The sequence below is a fragment of the Octopus sinensis genome, linkage group LG18 (assembly GCF_006345805.1).
Source record: "Octopus sinensis linkage group LG18, ASM634580v1, whole genome shotgun sequence".
Lineage (NCBI taxonomy): Eukaryota > Metazoa > Mollusca > Cephalopoda > Octopoda > Octopodidae > Octopus > Octopus sinensis.
In genome coordinates, this window is record NC_043014.1 from 30,666,865 (window position 1) to 30,680,712 (window position 13,848).

Below are 13,848 nucleotides of genomic sequence, written 5' to 3' on the forward strand. Positions count from 1 at the left end.
GTTGAATTTTCTATTATGGATCATTATATATATACATACACTTGGAAATGGATGCGTGGCATTCACTCATATAATGATATAAATAAAATATATATATAGGCATATATACATACTGACATATATATGTATATATATATATATGCATATATGGGTACAGGACGTCACAAAATGTAGACAACATGAAAGATGAAAACATGAAGTCTGAAATACGAAAAAGAACATGAAATATGAAGACAAACCTTTTTTTGCAAACGAGAGACACAAATGGAAAACAAGACAAGTAACATAAAGAATGACCCTTCATTAGTTGTCAGCTGTTTATCTACATTTTGAGCAATTCATGATAATATGTGCCTTCGAGAAAACAGTTACTCCCACAAACCAAACTAAATTTTGGGATTTTGCAAAAGGTCAAAGTGGCTAACAAAAACAGGACAGTGAAACAAATAGTGAGGGCTGCTAAGTCAGATAGGGTAAGATGGCAAACGCTGAGGAACATTCTTTATCAGGAGAAAAGGTAGAAGAGGAGACAGGCAAGAATACATCTGGTCTGTGCAACAGACTGGAAGAAAGGAAAGAACACTTGTGGTAAAAAAAGGTGGATGATGGTCACGTGTGCATGCAATGAGAGAGTAAAGGAGGAAGAAGGAGAGAGAGAGGGACAGATAGAAAATGGTGAAGGGGACAAAAAAGAATTAGAGAAAGGATGAGAGGGAAAAAACGAAAGGGAGAGAAGGGGAAAGGAAAAAGAAGAATTAGGGAAAGGAAGAGAGAGAGAGAACAGTATAGAGGAGAGTCACATCAAAATTATTAAGATAAACTTACTTGGAAATAGATGCGTGGTGTTCACTCATATAATATATATATATATATATATATATGGTTAATGTGAGATGGAAGATAGAAAATACAAGAATTTTTATTCATCACCACAATTGTTTCAACCCATCTATATAATATATATATTCAAACAAATGCATATGTCTGAAAAGCTGAAAATAGTGAAAATGTTTACAAGTATGAAAACTTGCTTCCAAAAGGTTTGTGTTCTGTTTATTTTATGATTTTTTTTTTTTTCAGTAATCAAAAATTTTTAATCTTACAAAATCTCTCTTCGATTATTATGACAGTATCAAAAATTCATACACTCATATGTAGTGAATGAACAAACAAAATAAAGTAGTACTCAACACATTTTATAGGAGTTACTTATATTTTTAATAAAAGGTTAACTGTTATTAGATATATGTATACACATAATCTTCATCATTAACATCCATGTTCCATGCAGACATGGAACATGGTGTGGGTTGGATGGTTTGATAGGAGCTAATGGGCCCAAGGACTTCATTGTGCTCCAGTGTCTGCTTTGGGATTGTTTCTATGGCTGGATACCCTTCCTAACACCAACCACTTTACAACATGTACTAGGCCTTTTTTTCTAGTCACCAGCACAGGTGAGATTGCCATGTAGCTTGCAAGACTATGATTACTGAATGAGGAAGGGGAACTTTTATACTAGGAGAATAAGGAGTAGAGGAATTGAGTATGAGAGAGAAAGGGCTGTAGTACAGGTTCCTTGCTGTAGAAGAGTGATAAGACTATTCACATTTTAGAATAGCAGCTACAGGAATGGAAAGTGATATAAGTGGTGATGTGGTATCAGGGTGGACTTACAAGATATGAGGTGGGTAGGAATGAGTGGGGTTGGGGAGGCTGGAGTGAGTAGATAAAATATGGGATATCAAATGGAGCAAGGTAGCAGAATAGAAATGACGATACAGTAAACAGAAGGATGAAAAAGAGATGACATGCTTTTGGGTAGGTTGTGGTGATGGATGGTGAAGAGAGAGGCAGGTGTAGTGTATGATGAGGGCAGGATCTATGATGATGGAGGAGAGTTAATATAGTGACACTGTAGGGACGGGTGGTTAATGAAAGTATGGGTAGAGATCAGTATTAATGGATGAATGGTGGATAACAGATGAACTGGTTCTGTGTAGTAAGTGGTATCAAAAAAGAACTGTAGTTAGGGAGGTGCTGGGAAGGGGGTCTTGAGGAGAAAGGAAATTGGACAGAAGTCCCAGTTATATACACACACACAGAATTCTACTAGAACTCTGTTTTGCTGACTTGGGGTGGCTCTTCGCAAGAACTGAATATTGCCAGCTATCTTGTTCTTTTGTCATCTCCTTTGCAAGGCTGAAATTCTTGAGATTTATCTTTACCACCTCATCCATGTTCATGGATCTCCTGCTTCTGCAAGTTCTGTCCACATTCAGTGATCAGCACTTCTTTAAACAGCTCTTCTCATCATTACACATCACATTTCCATACCAGCACGGTTTTCTTTCTTGTATGCTACATCTGATTCCTCTTATTCCCAGATTTTCACTCTCCACCTTTGTACTATGTCTTTCACATACACTTACATTGCACATACAACAGAATTTCTTTCCAGTTTATTCAAGGTCCTCTGCAGTCAAAGCCCACGTCTAATTACTATGCAGCATTGTAGTTTTAACACAAGCATCATACAATCTTCTCTTTACTCTAAGGTAAAAGTTCTTTTTGTCAACAGCAGAAGTAGCTCTTTAAATTCTCTCCAGCCTGTTTCTACTCTGCAAATGTACTTTCGACAATCCTTGCTAATTACATCTCCAAGGTAACAATAACTATCAACAACATCTTGTCAGCCATCCAAGCATTCAAGAGTTCAATTTCTAGTCTGTTCATAGAACGTGCTGCATCTATCACATGTGAAGTTTATGTTCTCTCATAATCTGCATGTGATTCTAATACTTCTCTTCTAAGTCTATAGCTTACATTAAGCACAGTATATAGAATTTATACTTAAAGAAGTATGAATACAGTGTGGATATGAATAAAGGTGTTTCATAAATAAAAATTTAGTCTCTCTCTTTGAAACTATAACCAGTGAATAAATTCCAATCATTGGCAACTGAGGATGAGGATTGTACAACTATTTTCATCTTTCTTGAGATGATTTCCTTACCTTTCAATTATGAAAGTTAAGAAGAATATACAAGAAAAACCTCAGTTTACCTCTTTTCAAATTATGTCTTTTATTACTTTGCATCTTATTTTTCTTAGAAATTAATTGAAAAAATAACCCTCAACTTTATGTCAGTCTCTGTGAACATGTTTAAAAGCATAAAAGAAATAAAAGAACACTTAAAAACCAATACTGAAGTGGAAAATGAAAATAAATTTCTTCACCCTTTTGTTACCATATTTCTATGTAGTGAAATGAATATATTTGCTTCAGTTAATTTTTTTTAAAGCAATGAAGGATTTAGTAAAATAATTTTGTAGTGATTAAGATGGTGTTTAAAACATATATTAACAAGTAATTTTGAAGGAAGATTTTAATTTCAATTACTTTAAAACAGGAAGTTTGTTACATAGAACCAGGGAGAGTTCCAGGTTGGATGGTATCAAGAGTTAAAACAGGTATCATCATCATCATCTAGCATGGGTTGGACGGTTTGACAGGGGTCCGGGAAGCCAGGGGGCTGTACCAGGCTCCAGTCTGATCTGACAGTGTTTCTACAGCTGGATGCCCTTCCTAACACCAACCACTCCATGAGTGTAGTGGGTGCTTTTTGCATGACACCAGCACTGGTGCCAGGGGAGGCTGGCAATGGCCACGATCAGTTGGTGCTTTTTACATGCCACCAGCACAGAAGCCAGTCAAGGCGGCGCTGGCAACGGCCATGTTCAGATGGTGCTTTTTATGTGCCAAAGCTAATAAATTCTTTCTTTTGGTCTAATGTTCCATCGTTTTTCAAGTTGTCACATGTCTAAGAACCAACTACCAATCTAAGTCGAGGTATGCCTCTATTGCCCTACATAAAACATAACTAATGATTTACTGCTGTAAAACAACTGCATATAATAGTACAACGTGGCCAGCCAAGATTTAGTAAGAAAAATACCAACATATGATTATCATCCAGAAATAACTGTGTATGAAAAATATATTGAATCAGACAACCTTACAAATTTCATTATGCTAGAAATAGTTTGGTTACATTTTCCATAAGAAGTTGTTCTTCATAACTTCAGCAACAGAGATTACGTAAGCATCTTCAAACAGATGAAAAACTAATTGACCAATCCCCTCAAGCTGATGCTTGTGATTTATCCACAGGTTATATTTTCACAGCAAGGTCAAATATATGGTTATTAAACATGAATATTATTTCCATGTGCACATTGTGCATGTGTATAAACATATATATATATATATAGATAGATATTTATCTATATAGGGGAGAATTCATGAAAAAAACAAAAGACAAAGACAGGTGGTGTAGAAAACAAACGGATGTATTAGTATAATGGTCGATAATTGAAAAAGTCTTTAATGCTTCAAGCCTACGCTCTTCCACAGAAAGGAACACAAAAAGAAACAAGGCGAGAAAAAAAATGCGTGTAGTGGCTACTGATCTAACATGGCGAATGTGTGTATATATATATATATAATATATATATATATATATATATATATATATATGTGTATATATATATATATATATATATATATATATATACATACACACACACATATACATGCAAGGTATATTCCAGAAGTTTTGAGGCATTTATTAGTTTTGAAGTACAAAACTCTAATCTCCTTCAAAGTTGGACTTCAATGCACTTCTTGTAGCATTCCAGCCACAGTAATTTTTTCCTTCAACTTGGGGAACAAAAGTCACTGGAAACAAGGTCTATATACCTTGCTTTCAGTGACTCTCTCTAAAGAGAGAAACTATCCCTTACTCTCCCAAAAGACTATAGGGAGAGTAAGGGACAGTTTTGATGCCTCTCTCTTTCAAATAGTTGGTTAACCAAGATGAAACTATGGACTGGTGCATTGTCCTTCTGCAGGTGTTCTGGTCTTTTGTGTTGACTGTCTGACCAGAGAGAACCAAGATGTAGATGATACCCTTGCTGTTGAAAAAGGGGATCATCAAGAGTTTCCCAATGGTCTGCTTTGCCTGACTTCTTGTCAGATACTTGGCTCCTACAAGTTAATTCATAAGCAGTGTAAAGCATTTCATATGTTTCTGTAGCATTTTGCCCAGTTTAACACATAATGAACTTCTAAACTGTTTTCATGTCCCAACTGCATTCTGCAAACTAGTCAGTTCTGTGTCAAGCAGTATTTAGTAGGGTGTATTCAAAGTGTTGTTAATAGCTGTCTCCTTCAATCTGGAGTAACAAAAGTTGGCAGATCAGCTTATCACATGTATAGTAATGATTACAATCAAGGACTGTTATAACTTTTTCTACTAAAAAGGTTTCAAATCTTCTGGAATGCACCTATGTATATTGTACTTTGTGATTGAAATCTGAGTCGTATTTTAGCATGTAGTTGACACATGGCAGAAAATGCAGCACACCAGACCAAGTGCCTTACAGTATTAATTTTGTATCTGGGGTGGTGAGCTGGCAGAAACGTTAGCATGCTGGGCGAAATGCTTAGCGGTATTTCGTCTTCCCATACGTTCTGAGTTCAAATTCCGCTGATGTCAACTTTGCCTTTCATTCTTTCGGGGTCGATTAAATAAATACCAGTTACGCACTGGGGTCGATATAATCGACTTAATCCATTTGTCCCCTGTGCATGTAGCCCCTTGTGGTCAGTAAAGTATTATTTTCTATCTCTATATTTTGAGTTCAAATCTTGCCAACATTACCTTTCATCCCAACATCAATAAACCTAGCACCAGTCCTGTTTATATTGTGTTCACTTCACTTGACTCTACAGCTCTCACTTATGATTAAGAAGCCCATGTCAATCTAAAAAAAAAAGACACTGGTGCATCATCAGAGTTTGTAAAATAAACAGAAATATTACCTCTTTATTTTTTAGTAATTGAATTGCAGCCATGCTCGGGTACCACCCTGTAGAGTTTTAGTTGAATAAATCAACCTCAATACTTCATCATCATTTAACATCCATTGTCCATGCTGACATGGGTTAGATGGTACTGGCAAACTGGAATACTGCACCAGACTCCAGTCTGATTTGGCAACGTGTCTGCAGCTGGATGCCCTTCCTAACACCAACCACTCTGAGAGTGTAATGGGTACTTTTACTTATTTTTTAAAAATGATTTAGTCAGTCTAACTAAGCCATGGAAAATACAGTTAACTACATTATAAGCAGCAGGAGCACTGTATAAGTGTTATATGTATCAGGTGTTCTAGTTTGCAATGACGAACACACAGAACAATATCCATCCAAGTGGTGATGGTGGTGTCATGTGGTGGGGGTGGGGGAGAAGAACCATGATGAAAACTGGGAGAAAGTTTGAATATATTGCAACATTTCCTGTCAATGTTGATAAAGATATACTGTATTATAATGTTAGTTAGTTAGTTAGTTAGTTAATTTGGCTCAAAAGCAAATAGCAAGGCCATGTAGGGGGACATGGAGTTAAGTACAGGGTGGTGTTCATGTAAAGAGTTCAGGCCACTTGAGGTCCAGGGAGGCTTTGAACAAAGCGGTCGTCGGCATCTTCACCATCTCGTCTGGCAGCTTGTTCCACGGATCCGCAACCCGGACGGAGAAAGCTCCTCTCCTTCGATTGAGATGAAATCGTCGCAGGTAGAGCTTTTCGGAATGACCCCGCAGCCGACGCTCCGGAGCAGGAGTGAAGAACAGCTCTTTCGAGAGGTTACACTTCCCGCTTATGATGTTGTGGGCGAGAATGAGATCACCACGGCGGCGGCGTTTTTCAAGAGAACCAAGGTCGAGCGTCCTCAGCCTTTCTTCGTAGGACAAATTTTTGAGACCATGAACCATGCGGGTAGCCAGCCTCTGGACTCTTTCGAGGTGCTGTATGTCTTTGAGGAGATAAGGAGAAGAGGCTTGAATCCCATACTCCAATATGGGTCTCACCAGCGTGACATAGAGTGGCAGGATATGGCTGCTGTGAGCATTCCGAATGACCGTCGAATCAAAAACAGAATTCCACGCGCTTTGTTGGCAGCATGGACGCACTGGGCCGAAGGCGAAAAGGAGGAATCCACCAAGATACCCAGGTCCTTTACCTGATCGGTCCTCTCCAGCAGCAGACGACCCGGCTCGAAATCAAGTTGAGTTGCAGGAGTAGAGCCGACAGGCAGATGACAGCACTTCGACACGTTCAGACACAGGTCCCAATCGTTAGACCACTTCCAAATTTGGTGGAGGCATCGACGAAGATCCTCTATACTACCGCGAGGAGCGACCAGTTTGATATCGTCGGCAAATAGAAGGGTGTGTTGCGTAATGTCGTCGGGCAAGTCATTTATGAAGACTAAGAACAACAAGGGCCCAAGCACTGAACCTTGAGGCACGCCACTGCTCGCACTGGAGACGTCGGACCGCGAACCATTAACTTGAACTTGGAAGGAGCGATCTGAGAGGAAGGCACCAACCCATCGTACAATATCCGGATGGAAACTATATGCTTGAAGCTTGACAAGTAGTAGGCGGTGGTTTACCGAGTCAAAAGCTTTGGCAAAGTCCAATAAAACGATGTCAACAGCATCACTATCATCGAGGATGCGCGTCACCAATTCTTCCATTACTAGTAGGTTGGTCAAGCATGATCTCTTCGGCACGAAGCCGTGTTGGGAATCAGTGATCGAGGCTGTGTTTATGAGGTGGAGCATCATACTTTTCTTAAGGATGGTTTCGAACATCTTGCTGATTATTGATGTAAGGGAAACCGGTCGGTAGTTAAGCGGGTCTTCGCGGCTCCCTTTCTTGAAAATTGGGCAGATTATCGCTGTTCTCCAGTCTGCAGGTATAACACCCGTCGCCAATGACATATTGAATAGTCGTGTTAAGGGCTCGCAGATGACCGGAGCCAACGCTTTGATAACCCATGGGTGTATGCCGTCAGGGCCGTGACCCTTGTTGACATCGAGGCCTTGAATAACACGTTTGACTTGGTCCCGCGTGATGATCAATCGAAGCATTGGAGGTACCGATCTATCAAATGGAGGGGGTTCACGACCATCATCTTGTTTGAAAATAGTTGAAAAAGCCTCGGCAAATAATTGACTCTGTTGATAAGGGTCCTCAATCGATATGCCTGTTGAGTCTACCAACGTTGCAATCTGGTTGTTCAAGCGGGAATTCCGCTGGACATGGGCAAAGAAGGTTTTTGGACTGCTACTGGCATTTGCCGCGATTTTGTATTCATAACTGAAGCGTTCTTTCTTTTCAATTTTCACGGCTCGGTCTCGTTGAGTTTTGTACACCTCAAAAGCTGCAGTCGAATCCAGATTTTTGAATTCAGCCCAAGCAATATCTCAGAGTCGACGTTCTCGTTTAACCTTCTTCGTCACCCAGGGCTTGTGTTTCTTCCTCTTGGGAAGTCCAACGGGAACTGCCTGGTCAGTCAAACAGATTACATATGCTTTGAGGAATGACCATAGTTCGTCAACTGAGGACAACGTCATCAGGGAACGCCAGTCCAGAAGCGCGGAAGCCTCGGTTAGGATTTCAAGATTAATTGCAGAGAAGACTCTACGTGGCAGCGAAGTAATCGTGGGCGTGGAAAAAGTTGTGTGCATGACGAACTTCAGGACCGCATGATCACTCTTGGCAAGAGGGGCGCACACAGATACGTCTGACACTGATCTTGGATAGCGGGAGAATACCAGATCTAGCATAGATGGCTGCTGCCCAGACCGATGCCTTGTCGGATATTCAACATGTTGCGATAGAAAACAATCTTCAGCCACGTCAAGAAGGGCCTGGCCGAACCAGGAAGATGTTGTACAAATTGATGCAGGCCAATCGATCGTGGGAGCGTTGAAGTCGCCTAGTACCAAGCAGTCATGCGAAGCTGAAACGAATCTTATCGCTTCGAGTAGATGAGCATCGTCCTGGGGGTCGGCTAGAGGCGGCCTGTAGACAGCCAACACGGGCAGGCAAAACTCAGATAGGCTCAGCTTGCAATAGACGGCATCGAATTTGGTTGTAGGTTGAGCATTTGTGGGTAGAATACCGCAGGACGGTTTGTGCTCAGACTTAACATACACAGCAACACCTCCACCTCGCCTTTTTCCTCTGTCACATCTGAAAAGGACGTAGCCCTGCAGGTGGATCTCTGAGTCCTTTACTGCTGGAGTCAGCCAAGTCTTGGTGATAGCTATCACATCAGGGGAGTCGCGTAGGGCCAGTGTAAATAGTTCACTGAACTTTGGGAATAAGGAGCACGAGTTGGTGTAGACGATGCTGAGCTGTGAAGTCTGAGGGGCGGGAGTTGGGGAACAAGCAGAATAAAGGGCATCAGAGATAGCATCGTTGACGGGGGTATCAACTTCACTTCGATTTGCCCTCACATCACTTTCCCTGTCAGCACTACAGCATGGGACCAGAGGTAGGACTTGATTATCTGTCCATCTTGGATTCGTAAACCCTTCTCTCCCATTTGTTTCCTCATCTTTAGCTCGGATATCAGGTTCCTCCGGCGAATTCTCTCTCTTAGTGAGTATTCCTCGCGAAAACCCATATTGGGGTCCTCCCAGGCATGCGTCTGAGCTCTGTTCAGAAAGACTGAAGCCTCCCGATCAGAAGAAAAGATTACCCTTATTGGGCGTGGTCTAGAATCTGTGGTTGGGTTCGCTTGGAATCTTCCTAGCCGAGCGACCTTAAGAACACTGACATTTTCGTTCACAGAGAACAATTTTCCAACCAAAATGGAAACAAAATTAATGTCATCTTTTAGGCGGTTTATGCCTGTATCACAGGTGGATTCAGCCTTGCCATATATTATTGCCGATCTTGAGTGGGCAAAAAGTTCTCTACTATGAGCTGCGGTATTCGATTCTTCATTGGAGGATTTCGAAAGGGTGGTTTCATAGCCATCGGACTTATGTCGGCCTGTGGGGTCGATCGGAATGGATTTAGTGGTCATAATTTTCCCGCCTGGTTTGGAACTGCACTGCCTCTTCTTCGGTTTGGGGGAGCACCACTCCCCAGATGAACCCACATCGAGATCGTTCAGAATTGGTTGAGCAATGGCATTAATGGGAAGGACAAGTGAAGGAGAATCCAAACAGATTTTATCGTGATCAGGTTTCATAGCCAAATCTGCCCCTCTGGAGTTTTGACTACGTTTCTTCTTTTGGGGAGAACAACGGTCTTCAGGTGGGTTTGAGTCTACGCTCCTCGAACTAGGTTAATTGTATTTTTCTATGGCTTAGACTGACTAAATCATTTGAAATAAAATAAGTAAAATCACCCATTACACTCTCAGAGTGGTTGCGTGGTAAGTAGCTTGCTTACTAACCACATGGTTCTGGGTTCATTCCCATTGCGTGGCACCTTGGACAAGTGTCTTCTACTACAGCCTCAGGTTGACCAAAGCCTTGTGAGTGGATTTGGTAGATGGAAACTGAAAGAAGCCTGTCGTATATATGTATATGTATGTGTGTGTATGTTTGTGTGTCTGTGTTTGTCCCCCCAACATCACTTGTCAACTGATGCTGGTGTGTTTACGTCCCCATAACTTAGCAGTTCAGCAAAAGAGACCGATACAATAAGTACTAGGCTTACAAAGAATAAGTCCTGGGGTTGATTTGCTTGATTAAAGGCGGTGCTCCAGCCTGGCCACAGTCAAATGACTGAAACAAGTAAAAGAGTATCAGTGTTTCTCAGCCAAATTTTACCTATGGACCCTTAGATTCTTATTTTACTCTACTATACTTCCATAGTTATTTGATGAATATAAAAAAAAAGTTCTTACAGTATTTTTATAATTAAATATTATTAGGAATTGCATAAAAAATTTTTAATATTTTGTGTATTGCAGAAGTATAAGCAATTCATTGCACATAAATTTTGATAGAATCTTATATGGACCTCACCAAGGGCCATATGGACCCCAGCTGAGAACCACAGGTACAAATAGAAGAAACAGATAAAAGAAGAGATGTTAGTTCCCATATCCAAGATGATAAAAGAGACTAACATGATTGATACATTCACAGATATACAATGGGTACCACCAGAAGGATGAAGAAAGAAAGGGAGACCCAAGAAAACAAAGAAGATCTGAAGCTACCTTTGCATCACCAGGGAAGATATAGGCAAATATGCTCAAAATCAGGATTATTGGACATGCCTCGCTGTCCATTGAACAGGCCAAATGTACAGGAGGAACGAAGATAAAGACAGTGTAAAGATTGATGGTAACAGACTAGCTTGGTTACTGCAACAGCAGTAGCATGTGAGATTTTTCCTTATTTTACTACAGTTCTGAAAGGAAAAGTAAAACACAAGAGGAGGTGGGGAAACTTTCATTTTTCAAATCATTTTCACACCATTGATCATCATCATCATCGTTTAACGTCCGCTTTCCATGCTAGCATGGGTTAGACAGTTTGACACAGGACTGGCAAACCAGATAGCCGCACCAGGCTCCAATCTTGATCTGGCAGAGTTTTTACAGCTGGATAACCTTCCTAACGCCAACCACTCCGAGAAGGGCCAGTCAGGCGGTACTGACAACGGCCATGCTCAAATGGTGTTTTTTACGTGCCACCTGCACAGGAGCCAGTCCAGCGGCACAGGCAACGACCTCGCTCAATTATTTTTTTCATGTGCCTGTAAGGCGACACTGGTAGCGATCATGCTCAAATGGTGCCTTTTATGTGCCACCAGCACAGAAGCCAGTTAGCTGCTCTAGCAACGATCACGTTCAGATGGTGCTCTTAGCGCTCCACCAGCACAGATGCCAGTCATCGAATTTGATTTCGATTTCACTTGCCATTTCACCTTCTTTGTTTGTTCTATTTTTCTGAAAGAAATTTCACCTCTAACCCTTTAGCACTTACATTATTTTGTCAGAAGTAGTGCCTATTTATTCCCATTGTTTTGAATTGATCATGCATTATCTTGTAGCTTTCAGATTTCAATGAAGTGATTGCTTATTTTTACAACGACATTGTTAGGTTGATATGAGAGGCTAAATCTGGCTAATTTGAACATAAAACAGGTAGAAAATTCTAGTTTGCAATGACGAACACACAGAACAATATCCATCCAAGTGGTGATGGTGGTGTCATGTGATGTGTATGTGGTGGGGGTGGGAGAGAAGAGCCATGATGAAAACTGGGATAAAGTTTGAATATATTGCAACATTTCCTGTCAATGTTGATAAAGATATACTGTATTTTAATATAGTTAACTGTATTTTTCTATGGCTTAGACTGACTAAATCATTTGAAAAAAAATAAGTAAAATCACCCATTACACTCTCACAGTGGTTGGCGCAGGAGTGGTTGTGTGGTAAGTAGCTTGCTTACCAACCACGTGGTTCTGGGTTCATTCCCACTGCGTGGCACCTTGGGCAAGTGTCTTCTACTATAGCCTCAGGCCAACCAAAGCCTTGTGAGTGGATTTGGTAGATGGAAACTGAAAGCCAGATATGGCCTGTTTAAATGCTAAAGGGTTAAACTGATCAAGTTAAATTTTTGAAATATTTCTTCTTCCGAGAGATTTCTTTTTCAGAAAAGCAGCAAGTAGTTTTAAATTATATAAATGACATTTTTAAAAAATGATATAAAAGATGGAAATTTTTTTTTCTTATATAGATTTTATTAGAAAACAAAAAAAAAGAGAAAAAATGTATAAAATTATATTTGCCAGTATTTTTTTATAAAAGAATTTTGTAAAGATTTGGAAACAAAAGAAAATATTTTAAAAAAGTGTTATCTTCATAAAAAGTGGAAAAACAAAATAATAACAATGAAAAAGACACAATAACAAAACAATCTACAAAATTCATTTCAGTAATATACAAGGACAAATAAGGCACATAGTTTCCACAGTAGTGGTGGTCAAGGTAGATTAAACATAATTTGTATGGAATGGATATCACAAATAAACAGGAGTAAGTACTGCCTTGGTTACCAACAACACAGGTGAGCAAAGCTAGGCTCACAAAGGAATTTCAATTATACACACCTTACTCGTGACAAAAGTGAGGCAACTAGTAGATGTCATGGACCATAGAGAAGGTAATTAATAACTAAGAATCAATAATGATGATGAAAATGACTAGGAACATCAGGCATGATATTTTGGTTATGAGAAGAGGAACTAAAGCCTAGTGTTTTATATCTTGCCTAAAGGTATTTTCTTAACAATGAAAGGATTTCCAAAAGAGAGATTCAAACCAACATAGCAAATAATAACGATGCATATGTTGTTGGTTGATCTATTTGTAATACTGATTGTTCTTGCATGATAAACCTTAAAACCTTCTGATTATCTTCCAAAGAAAATAAGCTATTCGCCATAAAAGTGTCAGATAAGGGAGGTAAATACAGACGAGATTTTGAAACAAGCAGTAGTAATTAATTACCATGATTAAAATAGGATAGCTAACAATTACACAAAGGCAGACAGGCAGACAACCACTCCAAAGTCTTGTAACTGGCAAAACAATAACAAACACACTATCAGAACATTTAAACTAGTCGCATATACATAGAATTACAAAAAACTTCAGTACACTCTCTCACATTCACTTATAGCTTTACATTTACACATTTTTCATTTTTGGTCTATTTTTTCTCTCCATTCTTTTCAGTTTTCCTCATTGCGTAACTCTTTTACAGAAGACGCATTCGGCCAAGCGGACTGAGAGGAGACGATTGGTCGTAACAGATCACGGATTTTGGTGAAGTTCCTTTTGAATTGAATTCCATCACCCTGAAAATAAAATACATTAAATGAATCCATAAATAGAGTGGAATGTCAAATTATATTGAGGGAGAGAGCATGATTAGTCAAAATATCCAGCTTCC

General features: G+C 39.7%; 1 protein-coding gene across 3 annotated transcripts in view; it reads right to left on the reverse strand.

The window, feature by feature from the left end:
- Nucleotides 1-13,624: 13,624 nt before the first annotated feature.
- Nucleotides 13,625-13,848, reverse strand: part of LOC115221768 (serine/threonine-protein kinase Chk1) — a 34,716-nt gene continuing 34,492 nt past the window's right edge. For all 3 annotated transcript variants that reach the window (XM_036510846.1, XM_029791988.2, XM_029791989.2), the window contains exon 14: nucleotides 13,625-13,753. In XM_036510846.1, the coding sequence (XP_036366739.1) occupies nucleotides 13,628-13,753 (126 nt within the window). In that variant the 3' untranslated portion in view covers nucleotides 13,625-13,627. The remainder of the gene's footprint in view (nucleotides 13,754-13,848) is intronic.